The 27,887-nt window shown below is 47.6% G+C and overlaps 3 protein-coding genes across 3 annotated transcripts in view; 1 reads left to right on the forward strand and 2 right to left on the reverse strand.

Annotated features, from left to right (window-relative positions):
• Window positions 1–780: 780 nt before the first annotated feature.
• Window positions 781–4,205, reverse strand: ZACN (zinc activated ion channel). The gene is given in 10 exon segments (XM_061174687.1): window positions 781–1,018; window positions 1,461–1,601; window positions 1,604–1,621; window positions 1,788–1,995; window positions 2,123–2,247; window positions 3,030–3,199; window positions 3,463–3,569; window positions 3,717–3,761; window positions 3,909–4,033; window positions 4,112–4,205. Coding segments are annotated over 10 exon segments (1,224 nt in total). The 3' UTR covers window positions 781–827.
• A 935-nt stretch (window positions 4,206–5,140) lies between these two features.
• On the reverse strand, window positions 5,141–7,933 carry GALR2 (galanin receptor 2). The gene is given in 4 exon segments (XM_061176956.1): window positions 5,141–5,248; window positions 5,514–6,300; window positions 7,571–7,636; window positions 7,638–7,933. Coding segments are annotated over 4 exon segments (1,257 nt in total).
• Window positions 7,934–11,811: 3,878 nt separating this feature from the next.
• SRP68 (signal recognition particle 68) overlaps window positions 11,812–27,887 on the forward strand; it is a 28,847-nt gene continuing 12,771 nt past the window's right edge. Inside the window, exons 1-8 of the mRNA XM_061175538.1 lie at window positions 11,812–11,987; window positions 13,552–13,618; window positions 16,312–16,425; window positions 19,383–19,578; window positions 20,140–20,222; window positions 20,556–20,665; window positions 21,021–21,103; window positions 22,738–22,878. Coding sequence (XP_061031521.1) covers window positions 11,828–11,987; window positions 13,552–13,618; window positions 16,312–16,425; window positions 19,383–19,578; window positions 20,140–20,222; window positions 20,556–20,665; window positions 21,021–21,103; window positions 22,738–22,878 — 954 coding nt within the window. The 5' untranslated portion in view covers window positions 11,812–11,827. The remainder of the gene's footprint in view (window positions 11,988–13,551; window positions 13,619–16,311; window positions 16,426–19,382; window positions 19,579–20,139; window positions 20,223–20,555; window positions 20,666–21,020; window positions 21,104–22,737; window positions 22,879–27,887) is intronic.

Genomic DNA, 27,887 nt, shown 5'->3' on the forward strand with positions numbered 1-27,887 from the left:
CAAGCAGCGCTCTCCCGGAACTCTGGGGTTCCTCCGCACCTTGGGTTTCGTGACCCTGACTGCAGCCCGCAGGGGCCACGTGACGGCTTCGAGGCAGGAAGGACAGAGAAGGAAGACAGAGGTCTGTGCCCTCAGCTTCCTCGTGTGGACAGGAGCAGGAGAGCAGAGCAAGCCCACCTCCGGGCCAGCTCGGAGTTGGGGATGGAGAACCCCCTTCAGCCCAGGCGTGAGGGCTGGGCTCGGAGGAGCAGGCCACCCTGCAGCCACAGGGCCTGGAGGAGAGCAAGCAGGGTTGACCCACTCTCGGATTCAGCGCAGAGAACGCATTCCCCATCCCCGCAGCCCTGCGGTCTGGGGGGTTCTGCCCCCGAGGCGTCCCCCTGGTGGCTGGAGCAGGAGTGCTCTCTCCCCTGCCCTCTGAGGGCCAGCACTCGGCAGGACTTCACAGGAGTTCTGACCGCCCCGTGCCTGGAGCCAAGCAGCACTGGTTGCAGCAGGAGCAGTTGGGCTGCGTGTGGGGACTGGGTGACCAGTGAACAATCGTGAGACGATCTGGGGCGGAGTGGGGGCCGGGGGCATGAGATGGGCCCCACCTACTTCGATAAGAGTGAACAGCTGAGCTCAGTGAAGACAGACCCCCTGAGGCGCCCTTGCACTGGGATGATGGGTTTATTCCACACTCTTCGCTTGCATGCTAACAGAAGGGAGAGCTCAGGGTGGCCTGGGGTCCTCCAGGCTTAGGGAAGAGGGTCGATCTCCCTCCCCCCTCTTTCCGGAGACCCTATCACAGCCCAGCCCCTCAGGTCTGCAGCCCCAGGCCCTGCCCCTTACAGCCTGGGCCACCCGCCGTGGGGTGCAGCCTCACCAGGGGCTGGGTCCGACTTGCATGTCGCCCACATCCAGAGCACAGCGAAGATGAACTGGCTACACAGCACCCCTGCCACGTACACCAGGAAGAAGATGTGGTCAGCAGCCTCAGGCCAGCTCCTCCTGGACCCCTTTACTCCTCTGGAGGCTTCTGTGTGGGGAGAGGCAGGAAAAGGAGGTGTACTTCAGGGCTCACCTGACATGCACGCTCTCCCGGAGCAGAAGGGTGAATCCCAGGAGGTGCCAGTCTGTATTTCTCCCTTCGTTAGATTCACAACTAATGAATGTTTGGGTCTGGCCCATTCTCGGTCATCTTGAGTTGAAAAAACGTCCCACAAGAGAGGCTCTGCAAGGCAGAGGTTATCCCAGGGAGTCTGAAGTCACCCGGGCCTTTAGGGGGGCTGACCCTGCTTCCTGCTCCAGACCTGCGGCTTCCAGGGGCAGCCGTGGTGGACCCCAGGGACAGTGGAGCCAGCAGAGTGGATGCAGGCACCTCTAACCAGCCTGGTAACCCGCAACCCCAGCCTGCCAGCTCTGGCCCTAGGCCTCTTTCCTCAGCAACCCCCGAGGAAGGGGCCCCAGGCCCTGCCCACCCTCAGGATCAGGCCCTGGGCTTCCACAGTCGTGCTGCTCCCCTCTCAGGACTGGGCTGGGGCTGCTCTCCGCCCTGAGGTTGCTGTGGGCCAGCAGCCCGGACAACAGCACAGTCTCCGTGGTGCTGATGAAGAGCAGCATAGGACAGTGAAGTAGTGAACTGGGGAGGTGGGCAGGGAGGGGAGGGCAGGGGCCAGGTCCGGCCTTGAGAGCCCAGGCACCTGAGCAGAGGCGCCCCGGCTTGGGCGACAGCAGGTGCGGGCAGAATGAGGTGGGCCCAGCACAAGGTGGTCCTGCCCCCGGCCAGGCGAGGGTGTGGGCCTTACTGAGCAGCGGCTTGCAGGAGGAGGAGCTGGGCAGGGCCTGAACCAGGGAGGAGTGGAAGACGAGGTAGCCCAGCAGCAGGGTCACCTTGTAGGCGATGCGCTCCGTCCGGAGGGGCAGCAGCGGCCTGCACGGGTCAGCCAACGGCAGCGCCTCCCTGGGTACCAAGAGCGCTATGATGGCCTTTAGTGCTGTGTTCTGCGGGCGCAACTGGAAGGAAGAAGGTCGGGGCTTTCCAGTGGGGGTTGCGCAGGGGTGGGCAGTAGAAGGGTGATGTCACGGCCTCTGTGCATCCTCGATGCCCCCATCAGCCCTCGGCAGCCACCTCCCAACTCACTGTCGCCTGGAAGCAGGGCACCAGCTGCTGGGATGGGACTTGGGTTTTCAAATCCTGAACTACGTATTCCCTCTTGACACTCACGATCTCATTCACCGCATGGGCCTGGAACTCCAGCTCCATCACTGAAGGGGTGGGGGTGAGAACAGTGAACTAGAAATACCCCTGCCCCCGCATCTCTCTTGGGAGTAGGGGCAGGGACAAGCTGGAGCCCAGGGATGCTGGAGCCCTGTGTTGGTTGCTGGGGGCAGGCTTGAAAACTGGTCTGTACAAGGGCTTTCCAAACCGGATTTCGCAAGACCCCAAGTTTAGTCCAGTTAGAAGAAGGGCCTTATCAGATTCGTAGATGAATTTTCATTGTAAAAACAAATGCACCACTTCATGGAGGGGGACATGGTCACAGACTCATTCACCAGTATATCATCTCACACCTGAAATAATTAGGATTCATGGGGCGGCAGCTGTGGTATTTCCCAGAGGGGAGGGATGCAAGGGAAGGATGGGACTTCGCCGCCGAGTTGGACATCACCTGCTGGGCTTGTGGGATATTCACTGGGTGGCTACACCTTCGGGATGTTTCCAGGAATGAGCCTGCAGCAGCCTGAGCCTCTGGGCTTGACACAAGTGTGCAGTTTGGCCCTGGCTGTTGGGGGCATTGCTCTGGGGTAGCTGATGGGGGAGAAGAGAAGACTGGAGGGGGGCTACAGCCTAGAGCAGGGGAGGACTAGGAGATGGGGCTGCTATTTGAGTGGGAGGTGCCGGGTGAAAGAAGAATGATCAGCTCCCCTAAGCCTGGGGGTAGACTGGTGTGAACACAGGCCCAGGACCCCGGTGTCAGGTGTTCACTGGAGGCCAGAGGCTTCCCCTCCCCTCTCCCTTCATCCCCCAGCTCCTGTCCTGTCAGCACCAGTGTTGCCAAAAGCGAAGAAGCTGAGGCTGCAGTCGCTCTGGTCCCTGGGGAAGTGGAAAAGCTCAAAGTCACAGTAGGTCTCCGTGGTGAGGGCCAGGTAGAGCTCGATGTGGCCATCCCGGTCCACTCGGGCCTGTGGGCTCTGGTCCTGCCAGCTCACCCAGAGCCTGCAGAGGGAAAGGTATCACAGCCAGTGGCCCAGCTCCTCCTCAGAAGGGGGAGGAGGGGGAGACCCCAGCATATGCCCAGCTGCTATCCACTGCCCTCGGGGTTGCAGAAAGGGCACCATAAGGCACGGGAGTTGTGCCAGTGGTCTGGCAGGGCCACCAGGAGGGGGATATTCACTAAGAGGACCTCCCGGCTCTAGATGGGGAATAGCGAGGGCTATGCCTGCCCAGTTCCTGAGACAAGACCCCCCCGCCTCACTTACGCCTCCCGGATAGTGAGTCCTGGTGTCCAGAGAGAGTCCCAGGGCAGCGTGACTCTGCCCTGCCGGTGCCCAGTCGAGTTCAAGGCCAGGCGAGTGTCCAGCCAGGACTAGGGACACAAGGATGCTACTAAGGCTCCCACTCTCCGTATATATGCGCCCCTGGGCTTGGCAGGTTGATGAAGGCCAGTACTTCTGTGCTGGGCTTACAGAGGTCTCCCTTCCTCAACCCCTGCCCCCACACCGTGGGTGCTCACCAGCCGAAGCAGCATCATGGAGGACACTGTGTACCGCAGGATGTCCTGGGGGAGGGGGGCAGCAGGTCACCTCGGGGGTGGGTACTATGTGACAAGAAGGAAGGAGACCCCAGCACTCACTAGGCTGAGTCCTGCCCCATTCCTAGCTCAGCGCTTGGGCCCCCGAGTCCTCCAGAGCCTGAGGACACTTACCACGTTAAACACGTTTGACACAAACACCTGCACGTCCACGAGCAGGGGTGCGCTTCCGTTGTTCGGAATCTGGATGGTTTCCTGAACCTCCTGTGGTGAGTTGAGGTTGAAGAAGGATGGCCAGTCTGAGGGATGGAGGTCGAGGTCACCCAGTGCCCTGGAGCCCAAATCCCAAAGCTCAAGACCCTACGCTTTCTACCTACCAACCGCTGGCACGCTGAAGCCACACTCCCGAGCCAAGGGCTTTGGGGTTCCAAGCCTGAGGAAGGTGAGATGGGGCAGGAGCCACAGGGCCATCAGCAGCAGCAGCTGCACGGAGGGGCTGGATGGAGCAGGAGTGCCTAAGCTACAACCTCTACTTCTGTCACTTCTCTGGGGGACTGGGCAGTTGGCTGGAGGCAGCTGCGCTGTGCACCAACCCTGGAGCCTTGGACTTGGCACACCCCCACCCCAGGTTCAGCAAACACCTGAAGACAAAGCCCAGGACCCAGCCCTGCCCACCTTGCACCTGCCTAGGCTTCCCGGTCCTGCTCCATTTCCACCACCTGGAACCCATTATCACATTCAAGACCCATCAAGCAGACCAGGGAAGCATGGGACCCCTGCCCAAACACACACACACTTTTCTCTGACACTGTGCTTCCAATCTGGCCAGGTGCAGCCTCTGTTTCCACAGCAGGCACCGCCTGGCTAAATACCCAGACCCTTACCAAACTGCTCTGTGCTCAAAGACCTGAAGTGGGCACACCCTTGGGTTATCCTGCCTCTCCTCAAACACAACTAATTTCACATAAAAAGCCTTGGCTCAAGAACTCCGGGAGTGGGGCAAACCTGGGGACAGGTAGAGGCTAGCTCCTGACCAAAGCTCGGGGGCATTTTTGTTCGGGGCGGGATTCTCAGCCTGCCCCAGTCCAGCAGTGCCTTAGAACTGCTGCTGTGCGCCCCAGAGCAGGACTGACGGGTGTGCGGGTGACTTTCCTGGCCCAAGGATAAACCAAGCCCTTGGAGACCAGATCCCAGATAGCTGCAGTGAAGGAAGGAAACGCAAAGGCTGAAGGTGGGTAGGCACTGATCTGGCTGGCATGACTCCAAGGGACCCCAGGGAGCTGGGAACAGGCGAGGACCCGCCACCCGCAGGCGCACGAACGCTACTAGGAACACACATAGTGTCCATGTCTGTCATCGACCGGTTTATCGAGCGCGCTTCAGCACTCAGCCCGCCTTTGTCGCGCTCACTGGCGGCTGCTGGTTCCCCGATCTATATACACCTGGCGCTTCCGCATGGCCACGTGCAAAGAGCCTTCGGTCGTCCCGCGCTCCTCAGCCTCAGTTAGGGATTTCTACGCGGATTTTAACTCTGCCGCCTTCGGTGCGGGCCGCCCTCTTTCCTTGTAACTCGGCAGGGCACCCCGCCCTCATTTATCCAGAGCTCCCCTGTGAAGTCCTAGATTCTCGGGACCGTGAGATATGCGGAGACACGGCGCGCCAATGCACGCGGAATGGATTGCGCGTTTTATTAACAGATGAAACTCCCTCCACGATCCCCCGACCTCTGACTCCAATCTTTCAACACCCAAGTGTACTCCCTAAGTGCCTTCGGGTCACATTAACTGTCAAGATGGCTTTGGGAGCCTTTTGGTCCCGCCAGGACAGGCTGGGAACCGAGCTCGAGTACTGGCAGCTAAAAGGCGCCGGCGCAGGAGCAGAGGGCCCGGCTGCCTCGCTCACGTGCGTTACGTCGGTGGACTCGCGCTCCAGCACGCTGCCGTTGTGGGTGCCCTGGGCCGCGACGCACAAGCGGCCGGAGGCTCTGCGCGGGGCGTGGCGCAACAGGCCCGCGCAGATCTTGCGGAAGCCCTTGCGGAAGTGCTTGGAGACGAGAGCGTAGACGATAGGATTGACGCAGGAGTTGGAGTAGGAGACCAGGTGCGAGAGGATACTCAGCGCGTAGGTAGCGCGCGTAAGGGGGAAGCGGCCGAACCACACGCAGAGGATAAGCGCGTGGTGAGGCATCCAACAGAGGCAGAAGAGCGCGGCCACGGTGATGATCATACGCGTCACCTTGCGCTTGGCGCGCCGGGCGCCCGAGCCGGCGGCCACCGGGTCGACGGCGCGCCAGAGGTAGCGCAGGGTGCGCGCGTAGGTCAGGCCGAGCACCAGCACGGGCAGCAGGTAGCTGAAGACAAAGGTGCAGAGGTCCATGGCGCGGCGGCGAGGCGCGCTCCACGCCGGGTGGCACACGGTCAGGTTGGCTAACCGTGACTGGCGGTAATAACTCAGGTACGGCCTGGAAAAGAGCAGCGACAGCCCCCAGATGAGCCCGACGGCCGCCAGGGCGTTGCGAGGCGTGCGCAGCTCGCGGGAGTGCAGCGGGTAGCGGATGGTCAGATACCTGTGGGTCAGGCCAGAAAGGGAGACGTCTGGTGTGCCGGCGGATTCGCGGAGGCAGGGCCGGACCCCTCCACCTCGAGCCACACGCTCACTGTCGAGGAATGTCTCTAGCGTACGGTAATACCGCACAAGCCCGGAGGGCGACACAGAGCATTCCGGACACCCTCAGCCGCGCCTACATGTGGGGCGGGACCCGGCAGCAGGAAAGGCTACTCATCTGCTCTTCCTGAGACTACGACCACAATCGGATTCCACCCGGGAGGGCACCCCGAAGATTAAACCGACTTTGGGGCTCCGGCAGGCTGTGATCACCCACCAGTGACGGTGCCCGGAGAGGTAGGACCCAGGCGCCTTGAGGCCCTAGGAGACAGTCTGGAGACACTGTCAGGCAAGGTACCGCGACGGAATTCCTTCGAGAAGCCGACGTTCTATGGGTCCCACCAGTGCTCTCTTCTTGGAACCGGCACACTTGGCGTTCAGTGGAACTGGGAGGTATAAGGGGAATGTGGCCTCACCTCGCTGCCTGTCCAGGGAAGGTTGGGAGGACGTGGGGACGGAGGGGGCCAGGGAGATACCAGGATTCCCTCCCTAGGAATCCCCCAGGTGTCCTTTCCAGCTTCAGCTTCCAGGGGGACCCTTGGGCCCACTCCTCTCCTGCCTTTGCCCCCGGGCCTGTTGGTCAGGTTGTGGGACCGAGCTAGGGCGCCTCGGGCATGCTTGCTCGGAGTTTGGCATGGGCCCTCACGAAGGACCCAAATTCTGCAGTCCGCACCAGAGTCAACTGTGCGGAGCAAACTGTGGCTTGGAGGCCAACGAGGTGGAGGCACCCGAGTTTGACGCCAGGAGACAGGCCAATGACTTCACGCACAGGACTACTGGATGGGCAACTCTGAGCAAATCACTTACAAACTCGGTTTGGTCTGTAAATTGGGCACAGTAATCCCTCCCATCCCAGCCTCCCAGGGGCGTTGAGCTTCAAAGGAGACCCAGCACGGGGAAAAACGCTTTGTACCCAGAAACGCTGTGCTTTGTCAGATGCCAGCGGCACTGGAGAGCTGAGGTCTCCAGCCTGAAGCCCCTGAGGATGCACCTAACAGAGAGACATGGAGGTCCCCCATTCTTATTCTTCTTTTTCCTCTTATACGCCTGCTTGTCTTTAACTCCCTCCTGGTTCCCTTGCCTTCCTAGTGTTCTTTTCTACTTTCCACGCATCCCTCCTTGACCCTCAAGTCCAGACCCCTTCTCCAGCCACAGCCTGCCTGCCAGCTCACCTGTCCAGGGAGACGGCAGCCAGTGTGAAGCTGCTGGCATGCATGGTGAGGAAGATGAGGAAGTGCCTTGCAGAGCAGCGACCCGAACACCCAGTCGTCCAGGGTGTAGATGGTGGCCTGGAAGGGCACGCAGCACACGATGAAACACAAGTCGGCCACGCCCAGGTTGAGGATGAAGAGGTTGGTGGTGCTGACCGCCTGGCCACCACGAAGCAGCACGGCCAGCACCAGTGAGTTGCCTATGGTGCCCACAAGGAAGATGAGCGCAAATAGCATGGGCACGATGACCGCCTCAGGCCGCCAGCTACCCCCGCCGCCCGCCTCGTTCGTGTCCTCGGTGTCCAGGCCACCCGAGCCATTCATAGTGCCGCCGCACCGGGGCTGCCCCGACTTCTGCAGCCGTCTGCGTCCTGGCGAGCGCGCAGCTCCGGCGGCTTCAGCCGCTGCAGCGCCCAGAGCGACTCGGCGGAGCTGCGGGCGGAGTGAGCCTCGCGGCGGCTGGGGCAGGAGAAGCGGGTGCGCTGGGGGCAGGGGGAGGAGCGAGCAACCGAAGGGTGGGATGTTCCCCCCTGGCGGCCGGCCGCGCAGGGGGAAGGGCTGTCCAGTGGCCTCGGCGCGCCCCGGCCAAGGCACAGGCTGCCCACCCCTGGGGCGGAGGGCCGCGCCAGTGTCTGCTCCCCGGCCCTCCGGCGTCGTTGGCGCGCTCCAGCCTCCGACTCCGCGCTGTGCCGGGCTGAGCAGCGAACCGACCTCCAGGGCAGACGCCGGAGTGGTGGAGGGACCGACTGGCGGGAGCGCTCGCCCGCTACCCCGCGCGCCTCGGCACTTCCCTGCAGCCTGGCGGGCGCGCCAGACCTCCCGGGGCAGGCTGGGGGGCGTCCTCGAGAGAGTTCCAGGTGGCCCCTAAAGCGTGGGGTGGGGGTGATGAAGGGCGGAGGCGGATGGGAGTGCTGCCGTTTTCCAGAACTGGCGAGTGGGACGGCCCTGCCGTGTGCTCCACGCCTCTTCCCACTTCTAATTCCCAGGAGCAGCGGTGGGGATGGTGGAAGGATTTCATTCCCTTCTCTCCCTCACTGAGCGTTTCCCCCTCCAATTCAGTCCGGTAAAAATTTATTGAGCATCTGCTGTGTGTCAGGCTCTGTTCCTGGCGCCGTGCCTCGGTTTCCTCAATATTACAATGTGGGCTAATAACACCTTCTCAGAGGGCTGTGGTGAGAATGGAATGAGATGTGTGTGAGAGACCTGAGGCCAGTTGGTAGAATCTGGATGAATCCAACTCTTCTTCTTTTTCTCCTTACCCTATTCAGATATCCAACAAGGGGAAACTTAAAGGAAATACAAAACAGCAGAGGTCCATGCATCAGGAGCATTTTCCTAGATAGCCAGGAGGGTGTTTAGGTTGCAAAAAAAACCAACTTAAATATTTGTTTCTGATTTTGACATACTAGGCATCAAACATTTGTGACCCAGAATCATCACTGTTTCTATATAATTTTAAAACTGGGTTTGAACATCACTACCTTCTGTAGCTTGACCTCTGCTTCACCTTCCTTGCCCTGTTCCTTGACTCCTAGTCAAAAACATTCTTTTTCCACTTTCCCCTCCAGGATCTCAGCCTCAGGAGCCCAGCTACCTGCTCCTCTTGGTAAGGAAACCTTATTCACACCTCTGCCCTGCCTGCTTATTCACTGAATAGGAAGATAATAACCGTTCATGTTTCTGAGATGCTTGCCATTCATTTATTGAATGCACATTTATAAAGCACCTACTCCTTTCCAGGCACTGTTCTAGGTCCTTGGGATTTACCAGTGAGCTCTACAAAGATCAAGGCCCTTCATGAGCTTCCTTTCTAGCAGGGAAGAGAGACAATAAATATAACTCAAGTTATTAATCAATTACAAGTTAAGTACTTGCAGGAAAAGTAAATCATGGTGAGGGAATTCGGAGTACTGGAGTGGTGGTGATGGTGCAATTTAAAATGGGGTGGTCAAGCAGACCTCATTAGGAAGGTGACATTTGAGCAAAGAGTTGAAGGAGCTAGCCTAGCAGATAGCCAAGGAAAGTGCATTCCAGATAGAACAGCCAGTGCAAAGGCCCTAAAGCAGGAGTGTGCCCGTGTCCCTAAGCAAGGAGGGTGGTATGGCTTGAGCTGAGTGAACAAGAAGGAGATTGGCACGAGAGAAGGTGAGAGGCATAGCATGTAGGACTTTTTTCCATTGCAAGGAAGTCTTCTAGTCTGACTAAAAAGAGGAGCCATTGCAGAGTTTTGACTAGAGGACTAACATCATCTGACTTACTTTTTTAAAAAAAAGCTTTATTGAAATATAATTCACATACCATACAATTTACCCATATAAAAAGTTCATTTGTTTTTTAGTATATTCACAGAGTTGTGCAACCATCACCACAATCAATTTTAGGATGTTTTTGTTCCTGCCTCCCACCCCTAGCCCTACACAACCACTCTTTCTGTCTCTATAGATTTGCCTATTCTGGACATTTTATATAAATGGAATCATACAATATGTGGCCTTCTGTGTATACCTTCTTTCACTTAGCCTAATGATTTCAAGATTCATCCACAATGTAGCATGTATCAGTACTTCATTCCTTTTTATGGCCAAATAATATTCCATGGTATGATAATCACATTTTGCTTATCAAATTCATTTGTTGATAGACATTTGGGAGACTTACTTTTTTAAAAATTATTTTTAATCTTGGTAAAATATACAAAACACAGTTTGCCACCTTAAACATTTTAAGTGTATAGTTCAGTAGTGTTAAGTATATTCACATTGGTGTGCAACCAATCTCGAGAACTTTTTGATCTTGCAAAACTGACAGTCTATACCCATTAAACAATAACTCTCCATTTCCCCTGCCTTCAGCCCCCAGCAACCATCATTCTACTTTCTATGAATTTGACTACACTAGATACCTTATATAAGTGGAATCATACCATATCTTTTCATGACTGGCTTACTTAGCACAATATTTCCGAGCTTCAATCATGTTGTAGCATGTGTCAGAATTTCCTTCCTTTTTAAGGCTGAATAATATTCCATTGTATGGACAGACCATATTTTGCTTATCCCTGAGGGCCGCTGGGTTGCTTCCATCTCTTGGCTATTGTGAATAATGCTACTATAAACGTGGGTGTACAAATAACTCTTAAAGACCCTGCTTTCAATCCTTTTGGATATATACCCAGAAGTGAAATTGCTGGATCATATGGCAATTCTTTTAATTTTATAAAGAGCTGCCATACTGTCTTCCACTGTGGATGTACCATTTTATATTTGCACCAAAAGTGCACCAAGGTTACAGTTTCTCCACATCCTCGCCAATACATGTTATTTTCTGTTATTATCCTTTTAATAGTAGCCACCTTAATGGGTGTGAGGTGATCACTCATTGTGGTTTTGATTTGCATTTCCCTAATGATTAATGCAGACTTACTTTAAAAATGCACCATTTAATTTAGTCTTCATAACCACCCTAATTGGTTATCCCCATTCACAGATGAGGGAAAAGGTTTAGAGGGAGATTATTTGCCCAACATCTCTCAACCAGTAATGGCAGAGCCAGAATTGGAGCTGCAGAGATCAGACTCCAGAGCTCGCAGTGCCATATTGCAGAGGAAAGATTCATGGTATCCCTCGCTTCAGCACTTCTCCCTCCTCGGACTGCTCGACCGAAGTCCAGGGAAGGGCACCGATCCCCATCCATCAGAGGAAGTCCCTGCACTATGGTCGGCTCCAAAGGAAAGCGCAGACAGAGGCGGTTCCCTCCCAGGCGTGGTGTTTCGTTGCGTAGGGTGGGAACCCCATCTCCGGAGCCCCCGGGGAGGTAGACACTCCGAAATCCAAAGGTCTTATCCAACTGCACCCGCTCTCTGTGCGCGGGACGTGAGCCGGATCCCCTGTGCAGGGATGCAGGAGGTGTGGGAGGGGGACATCTCCGGGTCCTCCGCCCTTGGTGTACTGGAAGTAGAGTTACCCCCAGGAGACCTCAGCAGTTACGGTGTCCGCGAGCTTCCGGGCCCTTAGCCTAGCCCACCACCATTTGAGACCCGGAAGCCTAGTCCACGCGCAGGCGCACTCCAACAAGTGGCCGCTGCCTGCGGGCAGGGCCGTCGGCGGCGGAGTCCGCCGGTATCCCGTCAGCCCGGCCGAGCCGGCTCCGCTCTCTCTCTCTCTCTCTCCGGTCGTCCCGCCTCCTCTATCCCGTCCTGCTTTGCGGCGCAGGGGCAAGATGGCTGCTGAGAAGCAGGTTCCTGCCGGCGGCGGTGGTAGCAGCAGCGGCGGTAGCGGTGGTGGACGCGGTGCCGGAGGAGAGGAAAATAAGGAAAACGAACGGCCTTCAGCTGGATCGAAGGCAAACAGAGAATTCGGAGATAGCCTGAGTTTGGAGAGTATCCTACAGTAATCGGGCCTAGCTCGCAATGACTACGTGTCGATCTGGCGGGCCGGGGGCGGGAGAGGCGGCGGGTTGCGGCAAGACCTGGGCAGGAGAGGCCGAAGGTTGCAGTTTCTCTCGCTTCTACTTTTTGGCACTTAGAGTTTCAGGGTCTGGTTTTCGACTGGCCTTTCCTCGCATCTTCTTTGTCCTCCAGTCTGGGGAACGTCCTCTTCTTTCAAGCGGCACCGGAATATTGGGCAGTTTTCTTCAGTTTCCCCGCAGTTGCCCAGTTGGAGGGGCTGGTGATGGGGCTGACACTGGCCACTCTGGTGAACTACTGCCTTGGCAACTGGGGCCACTGAACTGGGGAGAGGAAACTGCAGTCTTGACCTTTTGGCCTAATACTTCTGTCTGACAGCCGTTGGGGAATGGATAATAAAAATTACAGTTTGATGCTCTGGAAGTGGAGGCAAAGGTTGAGTGTTGTAAGGGAAAGCTTATTGCCCATTTTGAATATAAATCATTGTAGATTTTTAACATTACTTGTGTAGCTTTCTTAATAGGTCTGTAGACCTTTTATCTTGTTGAGAGTCATTCAGATGAATCGGTTTCTAGTTTTCATCAGAGCGTATCACAATTGAGTGTTGATGACATTAGTTTGTGGCTTTTTGAAATGAATAAGTAGTGGAGAAAATGTAGACGAACTTCTGAAATAATACATTTAGCTTGACATCTTAATATAGTGAAGTTTTCAGGAGATTGAAGTTTTACTTTTTGAACTGGTGGCATCCTTTCAAATGGATGTTAGAATGCCTTGATTTTACTGCACACCTTATATCTGTTTGTCTCTTTTTAGTTATTGAAATAGTCCTTTTATTGTTCAGTATTTTAAAATACATCTGCAAACAAGCATTGAGGAAACTTCAAAAGAAAACTAAAATTGTAGACAAAGGTCGTTGGACTTCCTAAAGTTTGGGACATAATCTTTAAATATTTTAAGATTCTTAAAAAGGAGAGTTTGCTCAGGGCTTTTTCTTTTAAAAGAAAAACTAGTATTTTAATGCAAACTGTGGTCTGGTTTGGTTGGCATGTGCTCACCATAGGCACATGCAGCGTCACAGCTGTTAAGGAAAGTCAGATTTGGCAGATGTAGGAGGTTATGCAAATAGAGGAGTAGTACACGTCATTTATGACCTGAATCTGCTAAAATGAGTAAAACATTGGGTCCAGGTGTAAATCACTGGGAACCACCCCAGATGTAGTCAGTATTTAGAATCCAGCTTTAAGCTGTTGGGTCTCATTAATCCTCAATGGCTAATGATGCCCTTCTTTTTTAGTTTGAAAGTAGTAACAGTTCAGGCAGTCAACTTTTCTACATGCTTAGCCCTGGTCCTGTTCTATGATAAGATAGCTATTGAAAATGCTTACCAGAGATTTCATTAATGTACTAAGTATTTCAGAAATGTTTAACGTGCTGTGATTTGATACAAATGTAGACTAGTAGTACTAACATAGATGAATGTTTTGATTTATTTGGATTCTTGGCACTGTAAGCTTTTCCTTAATCTTGGCTCTAGTTCTTCAGATTATTAAAGAATCCCAGCAGCAGCATGGTTTACGGCATGGAGATTTTCAGAGGTACAGGTTAGTATCATGTGCAAGATATATACAAATCTCTGTGGAATTTTCAAATTTCGTTTGCTTTTTTACTATCCTACTAATTCTGCTGTACCAGAAAGTATACCTAGAAAGTCTAGTTCTTAACTTGTATTGAATTCTCGAGAAGATACTTAATTTTCAAATTTAAAAGGAGCCAATCTTTTTATCCATTTTGTCTTGCAATATTGCAGATACATTGGAGGCTTTTGCTGAAAATAACAGTTATGGTAATTTTTTTTTTTTTTTTTTTTAAACTTAACCATATTATAGAATCTGGGTTACATTCTAGCTGTTGGCAATCACTGTTCTGATTTCCGTCGTTACAGTTCTGCTTTTTTCAGAGCATAGCCTTTTGTGTCTACTTTCTCTCACCTAACATACTGCTCAGTACTATTCCATTGCAGGGGTGAATCGCAGTCTGCTTTTGTTCCCCAATTGAATGGCTATTGGTTGACTCCAATTTTTGTTTTTTCTAGTTATTATTAATTGTTTTCAATGTTACATTTTTAATTAGATTTTTTGGTGGTAAAATATTCATAACATAAAAATGACTTTGATGTGTACCTTTCAGTCCGTTTTTATGTCTTTTAGTACATAAACATATTTGTATGTATGTGCCTACCAAACAGTATTTTTGTTCTTCTAGTTTCTTTCTATGCATTTTTTTCATAAGTTTGCTCATATCGTATATACAACTTTGTATTCCGCTTTTTTGCCAAATGTTGTATGGTACGTATTTCTCCATGCCTATAAAAATGTTCCATACACGTGATTTTTATTAGTTGCATTATAACTCAATATATAGGCATACCATAATTTATTTACCTATTCCCCCAAGTTGGTAATTTATATCATAGCCAGTTTTGTAGGTTTAAAAATATTGTTCCCGTGAATATCTGTTCATACCTCTTTGTATTTCTGATCATTTCTTTAGTATAGAGTAGTATAGAAATAGACTGTCAGTTCAGGGAGTATGAACATTTTTAAGGATCTTGATAAATGTATCCATATTGCCAGAAAATTTTTACCGATTTATATTTCTACTCATAATGTGTGAGTGTCCCATTTGATTTTTTTTTTTTTAATAAATTTATTTATTTATTTATTTTTGGCTGTGTTGGGTCTTTGTTTACTGTGCGAGGGCTTTCTCTAGTTGGGGTGAGCGGGGGCCACTCTTCATCGCGGTGCGCAGGCCTTTCACTGTCGCGGCCTCTCCCGTTGCGGAGCACAGGCTCCAGACGCACAGGCTCAGTAGTTGTGGCTCACGGGCTTAGTTGCTCCGCGGCATGTGGGATCTTCCCAGACCAGGGCTCGAACCCGTGTCCCCTGCATTGGCAGGCAGATTCTTAACCACTGCGCCACCAGGGAAGCCCCCCATTTGATTTTTATGTGAAAAGGTAAGTGATAATTAAAGCAAAATTATGAATCGAGGGAAAATGTCTAGTTCATAGATTCGGTCAGACTATTATTTCTTCTTTTTAATAACCTGTGCTCTGGTAGCTTTTTTTAAAAAAATAAATTTATTTATTTATTTATTTATTTTTGGCTGTGTTGGGTCTTCGTTGCTGCACTCGGGCTTTTCTCTAGTTGCAGTGAGCGGGAGCTGCTCTTCATTGCGGTGCGCGGGCTTCTCATTGCGGTGGCTTCTCTTGTTGCGGAGCATGGGCTCTAGGCACGCAGGCTTCAGTAGTTGCAGCACGTGGGCTCAGTAGTTGTGGCTCATGGGCTTAGTTGCTCCACGGCATGTGGGATCTTCCTGGACCAGGGCTCGAACCCGTGTCCCCTGCATTGGCAGGCGGATTCTTAACCACTGCGCCACCGGAGAAGTCTGCTCTGGTAGCTTTAAGATTGAGATTTTGAAGTACCATTTAATATCATTTTGTATTGTAAATTTTATGCTATATTATTTGATTAAAGGTGGTAAAGTTTTACATGTACTTTTACACAATTTAGTCAACATACATTTATTGTACATCTATATGTTAGGCACTGTGCTATGACATTGGGGGAAACTTGAAAATAAGATCATCTTTGCACTAAGGGAGTTTATGTTAGTGAGATAGACATATAAGAACATAATATAATGCTCTCATATTGTAATAGAAGTAAGAATAAAAAGTTGCATGAGTACAGAAGAGAGAGGCTTGGCATAGAGGTGATGTTTATAGTTTTCTTATTGAAATCCTAATTAACCTCCTCATTTTTCTTCAAATATGCTTGCAGTTTCTTTCTCCACGTCTTCATTGTCATCACAGTCTCCCTCAGGATGCCCCTTCTTCCCTTTTACATCCATCAGAATCCTACTCATTCTTTCAAAACCCACCATAAGTCCACTCCAGCAAAGTGGGTTAGCAAGAAGAGAATGATTACTTGTGTCCTGTACGTTCAATTTGACATTTGCCTTGTTTTTTTGGTTGCCATTTTATCTGCATGATTCTCTCCAACTAGAGTATGGGTTCTTTGAGAATGGGTACTGTGTCCTCATCTCTTCATGTTTTCTGTGATACCAGTCATACTGCTTGCAGGTTTCCATTCAATAAATGTTTGCAAGAGGATGGTGGTATCTATAGCAACCATAAGTAGAATACCCCAAACTTTTGACCTTACTTTATTGTAGAATTTACTATTGAAAGTATTATCAGCTTGGCCGAATGATTTTTGGTTGTGGTTTCCTACAGAGGCTACTGTTCCCGTAGACAAAGACGTCTTCGGAAAACACTCAACTTCAAGATGGGGAACAGACACAAATTCACAGGGAAAAAAGTAACTGAAGATCTTCTGACTGATAACAGGTATTGAGTGCTCAGTGCTAAGTGCTGAATGCATCTTGCTAATACATTTATTGAACAATTACAGCGTGACAGGTGTTGTGTCAGACTCTTAGTTATTTCACGTGATCCTGTGGAATAGACATCTTTACTACTCCTGTGTTATAAGATGAGGAGACTGAGCCTCAGAGAGACTCTCTAACTTGTTCAGGAACTATGGTAGAATGGTAAATGTTGAAGTAAGCTATTAGACTCTAACTGGTTATTAGGTAAGGTTTCTAGAACGCAAATCTCAATGTCTGAGTGCTTACTTAAATCATTATGTCTTAAGCGAAATCTGGCCATGTGTAAATTATTACAGAAGAGTTTTGTATTTCAGTGCTGAATGCATTCATGCTTAACATGACATGATTACTCTATCAAAGCAATATGTATTAAAAGTCTATGGGTCAGTTCCTCAGACTTTGACCTGTGGACCAAAATGGTCTTCCTGCCACCTGTTTATTGTAAATAAAGTTGGAACACAGCCACACCATTTATTTTGATATTGCTTACAGCTGCTTTTGTGCTACAGTAGCAGAGTAGCTGTGACAGAGACCATATGGCCTATAAAGCCTAAAATACTTACTGTTGGGCCCTTTATGAGAAAAGTTTGCTGCCCCCTGGTCAAGTATGTGGCCAGAACTGAGTTAGACACCATATTGGATGTAGAAGAGTTGGGGAGGCATAGTTATTGAACCTCATTGGCTCTGATATTGTTGAGAGATATTGGTTGAGTACAGAACAGGGAACACTACAAGACAGCAAAACTGCCATACTGTGTGTCATTTACTGATAAGAATTCTGAAGTCTTGGAAGGGAGAAGTTAGTTTGGGGGTTCTTGATGGGGAAGCCAGGAAGCCTGCATGGAGGAGGCTGGACCTTTAAGGATTTGTGAGAGGAAAAGACATTCTGTGTTCGGGGAAACAGCGTGCCATGGTGTCTTTGAGTGCAGTGTAGGAACTGTAATGGTCTGGGCAGTTGTTAGCTACTGCTCAGGCAGCGAAGAGGCTCGGAGCTTGGTATATGAGACACAGTCAGAAAACTAGAGCATGATGGGATGAAGCAGGATGGATTGATTAAATCCGATGAGATCAAGTTAGGAAGAGTCTGTTACAACAGTGAGACCAGGCTAAGCTGCAGTTAAAGGAAGATGAGTCAAGGCAGTAGTTTAAAGAAAGATTCACCATAATAATAATAAAGTAGCTAACTTATATAGCAGTTAGTAAGTGCCAGGCTCTGGTCTAAGTGTGTTATATGTATTACTGCATGGGAGAGTGAAGCACAGAAAGGTTAGTATTTTGCCCAAAGTCACACAGCTAGTGAGTGGTGGCACTGAGATTCCAATCCAGGCTCTTAACCACTTCAATATACTGCCTCTCTTTGCCCAGCGAAAGAAACCATCAACAAAATGAACAGGCAACCTATTAAGTGGGAGAAGATATTTCCAAATGATATATCCGATGAGGGGTTAATATCCAAAATATATAAAGAACTCATACAGCTCAATATCAAAAAAACAAACAATTCAATTTAAAAATGGGCAGAGGATCTGAATAGAAATTTTTCCAAGGAAGTTATACAGATGGCCATCAGGCACCTGAAAAGATGCTCCACATCACTAGTTGTCAGGGAAATGCAAATCAGAACCACGATGAGATATCACCTCACACCTGTCAGAATAGCTGTTATCAAAAAGACAAGAAATAACAAGTGTTGGTGAGGATGTGGAGAGAAGGGAGCCCTCGTGCACTGTTGGTGGGAGTGTAAATTGGTGCGGTCACTATGGAAAACAGTACAGAGGTTCCTCCAAAAATTAAAAATAGAACTATATGACTCAGCAATTCCACTTCTGGGTATTTATCTGAAAAAAACCCCCCAAAAACACGAATTAAAAAAGATATATGCATGCCAGCGTTTATTGTGTAGCATTGTTTACAATAGCTAAGATGTGGAAGCAGCCCAAGTGTCCACTGATAGATAACAGATAAAGAAGGTTTTATATCTAAATCTATGTCTATATCTATATTTATATGTATATTTAAACCAGAGCTCAGAAACAAAAGCAAGGGATGCCAACTTCATCTTGTAAAAGCAAGATCAGGTTACATATATGCGACTCAGCCATAGAAAAGAATGAAATCTTGCCATTTGCGACAACATGGATGGACCTAGAGAGTATTATGCTAAGTGAAATTAGAGGAAGACAGATACTGTATGATCTCACTTATACGTGGAATCTAAAAAACAAATGAACAAACAAAACAGACTTGTAGAGAACAAGCTGGTGGTTGCCAGAGGGGAGAGAAGTGGGAAGGGGTGGGTGAAATAGGGGAAGGGGATTAAGAAGTACAAACTTCCAGTTATACAATAGAGTCACAGGGATATAATGTACAACATAGGGAATATAGTCAATAATATAGTAATACCTTTGTATGGTGACTAGACTTCCTGTGGTGATCATTTCATAATGTATAAAAATATCGGATCTCTGTGTGGTACACCTGAAACTAATATAATATTTTAAGTCAGCTATACTTCAATTTAAAAAAATACACACACACATATATATGTATGTATACACTGCTTATCAAGGACTTGGTTTCTAACTGAGTTGGGATGAAGGAGATATGATTCAAAGATGAGGCCAGATTATGTGCCTAGACTGCCTCTATTTGCTAAATTTGGGAGGGGTAAGTCTGGGTTTGCCAAGTTTGAGGTGATAGCAGGCTTTTCAATGAGATGTGTCTGATAGGTGGTTAGAAACCTATCAGAGATGCTGATTTGGGAGCCATGGTTGATACTGAAGATCAGCTCTGAGGAGGAAAGCAAGGGAGAGCATAGGGAAAAGTTGAGAGGCCAAAGATTGCACGTCAGAGAATATCTGAGTCTGGTGCTCCTGGCCTTTGCTGTTCAGTTGGCCCATTCTGTCTCTGGTTTAGATATTTGCTTCTGGTTCTGATGGATGCTGAGAGAGCCTGGAGCTATGCCATGCAGCTCAAACAGGAAGCCAACACTGAACCCCGAAAACGGTTCCACTTGTTATCTCGCCTACGCAAAGCTGTGAAGCATGCGGAGGAGTTGGAACGCTTGTGTGAGAGCAATCGTGTGGACGCCAAGACCAAGTTGGAGGCTCAGGTTAGTGTCTTAACATCAGCTTTGCTTTATTGTGGAGATTAGAGACGTAAACAGAACAGAGTTTCTTACATTATATGTTGGTAGTCAGGAGAGGAAAAAACCTAATCTTGCTTTTAAAAAGTGAAGTTGGTTCTTGTTTTTGTTTTTGAGCTCTTGGTTTTTAACAATTAGCTCTAACTTTTAAGAAAGCCCATGCTTCTTTTGATATGTGCATGGAGAACTTGTATCTGGGAAGTTCACAAAATAAGACTCTTTTTCTTAATATTTGAAAAGAGATGAAAGATATTTCAACTTCTGATGCTTATGTTATAGCCCAGAAGCGGGTTGTTAAATAAAATGAAGAGAACAAATTTTCTTTATTTTGAAGTTCTTTCCTAGGAAGTAAAATGAATCATAAAATTACCTATGTATCACATTTTATTAGTGAAATAAATTTTTTTCTTTTAGAATCAACCTGAATATCTCTGTATTCTTGATATCAAAGTTCGAAGCAAGTAGAGGAGATTGGGCTGTCTGGTTGTCGGGTGTTGAAGCAGTTTCTCTTTTCCCGTCACCTTACAGGCTTACACAGCTTACCTCTCAGGAATGCTGCGGTTTGAACATCAAGAATGGAAAGCCGCCATTGAGGCTTTTAACAAATGCAAGTAAGTCCTCTGGTCCAGAGGCTGTGACCAGTTTTTTGTTTGTTTTTTTTTTTAACATCTTTATTGGAGTATAATTGCTTTACAATGGTGTGTTAGTTTCTGCTTTATAACTGTGACCAGTTTTGATGATAGTCACATTCAAGCTGCAGATCAGCTAATGCGTGTTTCTGTGAAAGTTATTACAATTTCTTTCTTTTTTTCTTCTCTTTAGAAATGTTGATTCTTCTCTTTCAGCCTCAGAACATGCCAGTTCTGGTAGTTGGTCTGTGTTCCTTGTGAGTTTATTTTCTTAAAGTGAGGGTGCTGTGAACCATGATGTTTTTTTCCTTGCAGGACTATCTATGAGAAGCTGGCCAGCGCTTTCACAGAAGAGCAGGCTGTGCTGTACAACCAGCGAGTGGAGGAGATCTCGCCCAACATCCGCTACTGTGCATATAACATTGGTGAGCCGGCTGCGTGGGGCATCGACAGGTGGCTTGGTGGTAGTTCATCTCAGAGAGCCTAGAGAATTTCTTTAACTTTCTTCCCTTTCCCTTGCTTCCATCTTTGGCGTGGGTTTTGGTTGATGAAAAAAGTAGAATTGTCAGAGTCAGACCTGCTCGAAACCCAGAAGGGAATTCCATTGCTTCAGTTTTGGCCCTGCCATCTTCTTTACTCACCAAGAGCTTTGTGAAAGGACTTGGGAGTCCTTGAAACGTGCTTGTGGAGGGAGAAGAGCTTGGAGTTGAATCTAGTGGTTCTTGAGGGAACAGCCAACTTGCTTGAGGATTTTCCACTCAATATCTCTCTTTTTCTCAGGGGACCAGTCAGCTATCAATGAACTCATGCAGATGAGATTGAGGTCTGGGGGCACTGAGGGTCTCCTGGCTGAAAAATTGGAGGTAATCTAGTATGCACATTTTTGTGAAAAGTCTTTGGTTTGAAAAAAGTCCAGTAAAAGAAGTAATCCATAATCTTGTCATCTAGGGATAATTGCTGTCAATATGTGCATATTTATATCTATTTTTAACAAAAACTATTTTCACTTAATATTTTAAAGTGTTCAACTTTCTTACTTTGGTACTCATAGAAAAAGTAGGAAATATAAAAGACTGGGAAAGATTGGGGGAAAAAAAATAGAATCATTTAGGGGCTTCCCTTGTGGCGCATTGGTTGAGAATCCGCCTGCCAATGCAGGGGACATGGGTTCGAACCCTGGTCTGGGAAGATCCCACATGCTGCGCGGAGCACCTGGGCCTGTGCACCACAACTGCTGAGCCTGTGTTCTGGAGCCCGCGTGCCTCAGCTGCTGAGGCCCACGTGCCTAGAGCCCATGCTCCACAACAAGAGAAGCCACCGCAATGAGAAGCCCGCGCACTGCAATGAACAGTAGCCCCCGCTCACCGCAACTAGAGAAAACCCGTGCACAGCAACAAAGACCCAACACAGCCAAAAATAAAAATAAAATAAATAAATTTTTTAAAAAACAGAATCATGTGGGTTACCACCCAGAGGTAACCACTGTTAATGATATGATGAATATCTTGCAAACTTTGTTTTTTTAATTTTTATTTATTTATTTATTTATTTATTTATTTATTTATTTATTTATGGCTGCTTTGGGTCTTCACTACTGCATGCGGGCTTTCTCTAGTTGCGGCAAGCGGGGGCTACTCTTCATTGTGGTGCGCAGGCTTCTCACTGCGGTGGCTTCTCTAGTTGCGGAGCGTGGGCTCTAGGTGCGCTGGCTTCAGTAATTGTGGCTCGTGGGCTCTAGAGCGCCGGCTCAGTAGTTGTGGGGCACGGGCTTAGTTGCTGTGCAGCATGTGGAATCTTCCCGGACTAGGGCTCGAACCCATGTCCCCTGTATTGGCAGGCAGATTCTTAACCACTGCGCCACCAGGGAAGTCCCACAAACTTGTATATGTAGAGAAAAAGGCATATGTTTTAAAAATAGAATCTCAGTATACACTGTTTAGTAACGTGCTTCTTAAATTTAATGTCACGTGCATTTTTTCCACTTCAGTAAATACATTTCCACACATCTTTTGGTGACCACATGGTATTCCATTGTGGTACATGTTTTATTTGACCACTCATTATTGTTAATTGTTTAAAGTGGTAACTGGTATTAACATGAATATCTGTGTCCCCAGTTTTTGTATACATTCTTAGTTATTTCCTTAGGATAAATTTGTAAAAGTGGAATTGAATGTATTGGAAGCTTTTGATACATATTGACAAATATTTTTAGTAAGCTTCTACTAATTTACATTTCTGCTTGCGATGCTTTTCTTCTTACACCCTTGCCAAAACTTAGTGTTGCTCTTGTTAGCCTTCTATTGTGTCCTTTTAATATTGGAGTTTCTATAAGCTAAGAAATATGCCAGGGAGGAATTTAAATACAAATTTGTATATACTCTATAAGCTGTAATATGTTAGTTTTAGAAAGAGACAAATGATAGTTTCCACTGATTTTCACCTTGATCACTCATATCCACAGTTAAAGCTTTAACTTTTTAAAACTACCTTCCAGGCGTTGATCACTCAGACTCGAGCCAAGCAGGCAGCCACCATGAGTGAAGTGGAATGGAGAGGCAGAACTGTCCCGGTGAAGATCGACAAAGTGAGGATCTTTTTACTGGGATTGGCCGACAATGAGGCAGCCATCGCCCAGGTAAGGAGCAAGGACCTATTCTGTTCTCTTCTGTGTGTGTCTGGAGGTTGTCCTTGTGTGTTTCACATGTAGTGTTTTGTTGCTGCTTGGGATTTGGTAATAGTCTCAAGATGTACCCTCTTGAATAAAATTATTTTGAAAGCTGAGTTTATCAAGGAGTTCTTATGTTTGGACGGCAAAGAAATTGACAGTGACAGCCTTCAGTAAAAATGGGAGCAACAAGGGTCTGCTTAAAGTCAGGGGTTACATTCGGCCCAGCAGGTGGTGCAGCAGCATGACTGTTATGTCCCTTGTGTCTGTCTGACCTCTTGTCCTAGGCTTCTAGCCCTAAAGGGCCACCTCTTGTTCCTGGGCCCTTTAAAGACAGCTAAACCAGAACGTCTTGTTTTATGTGTGGTATATATGCAGTATTCATGCAAAGCCATACTACCTGATGCTCCTGCTGAGATAATTCTTACCTGTTTGCGGGTGTGAACAACCAAATGAGTTCCAAAAGATGAGAGATCCTGGTCATCTTGGTTTGTATGAAGTAGGCAGTGATTGAGGCATTTTTTTAGAGCTCCTTCTCCATATTAGGTGAAGAACGTCTGAGAAAAAACTAGGCTGCTCCCTGTGTCTCCAGCCTCAGCAGGGACCAGTGGCATTTCATGAGACTTCACAGCAAGCTACTGCACCCGGAGTGATATTTGTATGAGGTGCTTTCTTAGTTGTGCTGATGAGTTGTCTTAAGCATCCAAACCTTTCAGTGACTTGTTCCAGAATGGCTCCTTTGGGTTGGGGACAGCTTTCAACAATTGAAGGATTTCTTTGTGCCTTTTGTTTGTATTATATATTACCCATTATTTACCCTTTATTTCCTTGAAAGACTAGAACAATACCAGAAAGTTGAGTTTTCGTTAATCTAAAAGACTAAACTTCTGCTGAGAATATTTCATTGGCATTTAGGGTATAGAGGTCTCTCTTCTGGACTAGGGCTGATAGCAACCATTTAGATTATGCAACTGGGTTAACTCTTCTGTTTTAAAGGGATACATACTGGAAGAAACGAACTGCTACAGTTCTGTGCCAGGCATCAGGCGGTGACAATGGGGCAGAAATTCTGGATAGAATAGGGGGCAAGGGAGGTCAGTAGGGGCAAATAAAATAGGGACTCCTTAGGAATGGGGCCACAGACATACATCAGACAAAGGACAAGAAAAGATAACATTTATTAAGTAACTTTAAAAAGTTGTTCATGCTTAACATTTATAAAATATAAATTTTTTTAAAATTCTATTTATTTTGGCTGTGGCATGTCTTAGTTGTGGCATGCAGGATCTTTAGTTGCATCATGTGGACTTCTTAGTTGCGGCATGCGGGATCTAGTTCCCCAACCAGGGATCGAACCCGGGCCCCCTGCATTGGGAGCATGGAGTCTTACCCACTGGACCACCAGGGGAGTCCCAAAATATAAATGTTTTTAAGAAATCAACCTGACTTAAGAAAACAACCTGTGATCAGGTGACTGACCATGACTTTCTCTAGTTGCAGCGAGCAGGGGCTACTCTTTGTTGCAGTGCGCCGGCTTCTCATTGCGATGGCTTCTCTTGTTGTGGAGCACGGGCCCTAGATTGCACGGGCTTCAGTAGTTGTGTCACGCAGGCTCTAGAGTGCAGGCTCAGTAGTTGTGGTACATGGGCTTAGCTGCTCCGTGGCATGTGGGATCTTCCTGGACCAGGGATCGAACCCATGTCCCCTGCATTAGCAGGCAGATTCTTGACCACTGTGCCACCAGGGAAGTCCTGTATGAGTTTTTAATTGTTATCCTGCAAGATACAGTGGTGTGTTTGAAGAGTGTATGAAATCAAAGGGTTGGAAAGAACCATATAGGGATAGTTTCAAATCTTTAAAGGCTGAAGCAGGAAGAATATTTGAAGCCTGTTAACATGGTGAATTACGTTGATTAATTTTCAGTGTTTAAACCAACCTTGACTATCTGGGATAACCCACTTGGTTATAATATATTGTACTTTTTATTTATACATTGCTGGATTTGGTTTGTTAACACTTTAAGAATTTTGCATCTGTTTTCATGAGAAATAGTGGCCTATGATTTTCTTGTCTTGTATGTAATGTCTTTTTTAGGGTTGGTGTCAGGGTTATACATACCTAATAAAACAAATTTGGAGATGTTCCCTTCTTCACTTTTTCTGAAAGAGTATGTAACACTGGTATTTTTTTTTTCCTTAAATGTTTGTTATAATTCACCAGTGATACCATTGGTCCTGGAGTTTTCTTTTTGAGAAGGTTTTTAAAATTTGTTTTTGCTTGTTTTAAACAAATATTATTCCTTTACAAGTTGTAGGGCTATTCGGATTTCCTGTTTCATGTTGTGTCAGTTTGGATTTTATTTTTTTAAAGGAATTTATTACTTTCATGTAAATTGTTGATTTTACTGACAGAGAGTTTACAGTATTCCCTTATCATTTTAATGTTTGTAGAATCTTTTAAGTGCCTGGTTAATGTGCTCGTTGTGGTGAATACAGTTATCTGTGGTTTTCAAGCATCTTACAGTACATTAGGATCACTTGAGTATCAGAGACCTTTAAATAATTTGGTAGATCAAACAAAATGTGTATTAATCCCAGGAATACCATTAAGGTTTTAACATTAAAAGCGGGGTGGGGGGGGATGGATTGGGAGATTGGGATTGACATATATACACTATTGATACTATGTATAAAATAGATAACTAGTGAGAACCTACTGTATAGCACAGGGAACTCTACTCAGTGCTCTGTGGTGACCTAAATGGGAAGGAAATCCAAAAAAGAGGGGATATATGTATATGTATAGCTGTTTCACTTTGCTGTACAGTAGAAACTAACACAACATTGTAAAGCAACTATACTCCAATAAAAATTAAAAAAAAAAAACATTAAAAACAGTTACGTGCCTAATGTGCTATATCACACATATACCACTAGGTCAAGCCAGTAAATAAAGTAATTTAAGTGCAGTGTCAAATAAAGTTTAGTTAAATCCTGAGATGTCAGGTCTAGCACTGTGGCTGATTAAATGTGTATTGAACTGAATGAACCGTGGCTTATTAAATGTGGGAAATGCCCTTTGGCCATTTGAGGCTAATCTCCAGAAGAACTGCTTGCTCCTTGGTGCCACTGTCAGATGATTTGCCTGTTCTCCTTATTGTATCGAGTTGTTCTCTGCCCTGGAAACCAAGCACTCTGCCTGAGAGAGACAGGGCTTTTCATTACAGTGTTTCCTAACCCGGCTGATGTTGGTGTTTGCCACCCTCTGGGAATTGGAATGCAGGAATTTGGTAGCCCCGGCTTCTTGCTTGCTTGTAGAGGTTTTTATGACATTTAAACATTAAAACTGCAGTTTACTGAAAAGCATGGAAGGAAGAAATAATTCAGGGAGATAATATTAAACTGCAAAGACTGGAGCTGAGGCTTAATCAGCTGCCAAAATCCAGCTGCAAAATCCTTCCTTTCTTTAGCCAAGCTTTATGTTCTCATGTCTTTAATATTGTCTTACTTTATAATTTATTTCTGTTTTGCTTTGTTAGTCCTTGGTCCTACCTGAATTGTCACTGGTGGTGATTTGAGGGTGTAAGGCAGCTCTTGGGTGGGGTGGGGGGTGGGCAGCTTTAAAGTCTCTGCAGGTTTCATGATTCTTATCCTCAGGTTATGGCTAATGTTTTAATGTTTGACTGGAAGGGAGATCATTTCCCCTTTTCTCTAAAAAAAGAAAAAATCTATTTTTAAGTTTGTATCCTCTTTTACTCAAGTCCCATGTGTTTTTCACTAGACCTCACTGGGCCGAGCGAGGCTTGGTTCCCATCCCCTTGGTTCTCCTGCGAGTGTGGTGGAGAATGTGGTCAGACTCGCCTTGTTGTCTCTCAGTCACACCACCACCTTCCAGCAATTTTTGTAGACAAGCGAAAACCATCTGGGAGCTCTGTTTTAAAGAGCTGGGGGTCTCTACCTCAGGACACAAGCAGCTGGTTTTAGTCAGCGCTGAGATGTGGTTTGAGGCTGTGGAAAAGCACATCCGAGAGTGTTTGAAGATTTATAAAAATTGATCTCGAGTTTGTTTATTAGGACTGAGTAACACATTACTTCTGGGCTTCAGGTTTCTCTCTGTCATAGGCACACCTGGGAAAGGTCCAGGCAGACCACAAGTTCTTATGCAGGGAGTTTGCCCCTGTGTTTAGGAGCACGTTCTTGTTGGTTCAGTGGCCGGCTTGAGACATATGCATGTGGATTCTGAGGGACCCTCCCTCTGCATACGTATAGAGAGGTGTTTCTTGTTCCACTGCCTTCAGGATTATCTTAGCCTCCAAGATAGGTTTATAGAATAAGTGGGTAAGTAGCAAAATACGTTTCAGGCTTCCTGTTTGGAGACATTTTGTCCATCCCGGGAGAATCGTGAGAAGTTCTGCTCCAGAGATTAGTGGTCTCCACGTCACTGTGCAGTGCAGCTGCCGTTAGGAAAACACAATTGACTGAAGTCCTCCCCTTCAGATAGGCTTTTTCCTTCATTGCGGTTTAAGACTTTTGTAAGATTCCCAATGGAACTTAGAATTTTCTGGAAGTAGAGGGAAAATTTGCTTATGTTCAGTACCTTGATACAGAGGTTTCCTTATTCAAAGGGAACGAAGGTAATACATGGCATTAAAGAGGTTTAGCATTTTAGACATCATTTTAATTTTTTTATTTGAGCCATTCCCTCCCTGGAAAGGAGACAGATCCTGAGTAGCTGGTAAAACCAAATTTACCCTTTTCTTACTTATACACCCGTTGCCCCGACTGCTGAACCCCACCCATCTTAAAAGGGTGTCGGTGGCCTGTTTGCCGGATTGCATGGTATCAAACTGATGCTGGAGTTTATCCTGCCTGCTCACGACATGGCTCTGGTATGTGTGTGGTTAGTGCCAGGTCTGTTCGCGTATCTTATTCTGCGGCTGCTCCGTTCCACAGGATCTGTACTTTGAAAAATTTGGCCAG

This window comes from Eubalaena glacialis, chromosome 19 (genome assembly GCF_028564815.1).
Source record: "Eubalaena glacialis isolate mEubGla1 chromosome 19, mEubGla1.1.hap2.+ XY, whole genome shotgun sequence".
Classification (NCBI taxonomy): domain Eukaryota; kingdom Metazoa; phylum Chordata; class Mammalia; order Artiodactyla; family Balaenidae; genus Eubalaena; species Eubalaena glacialis.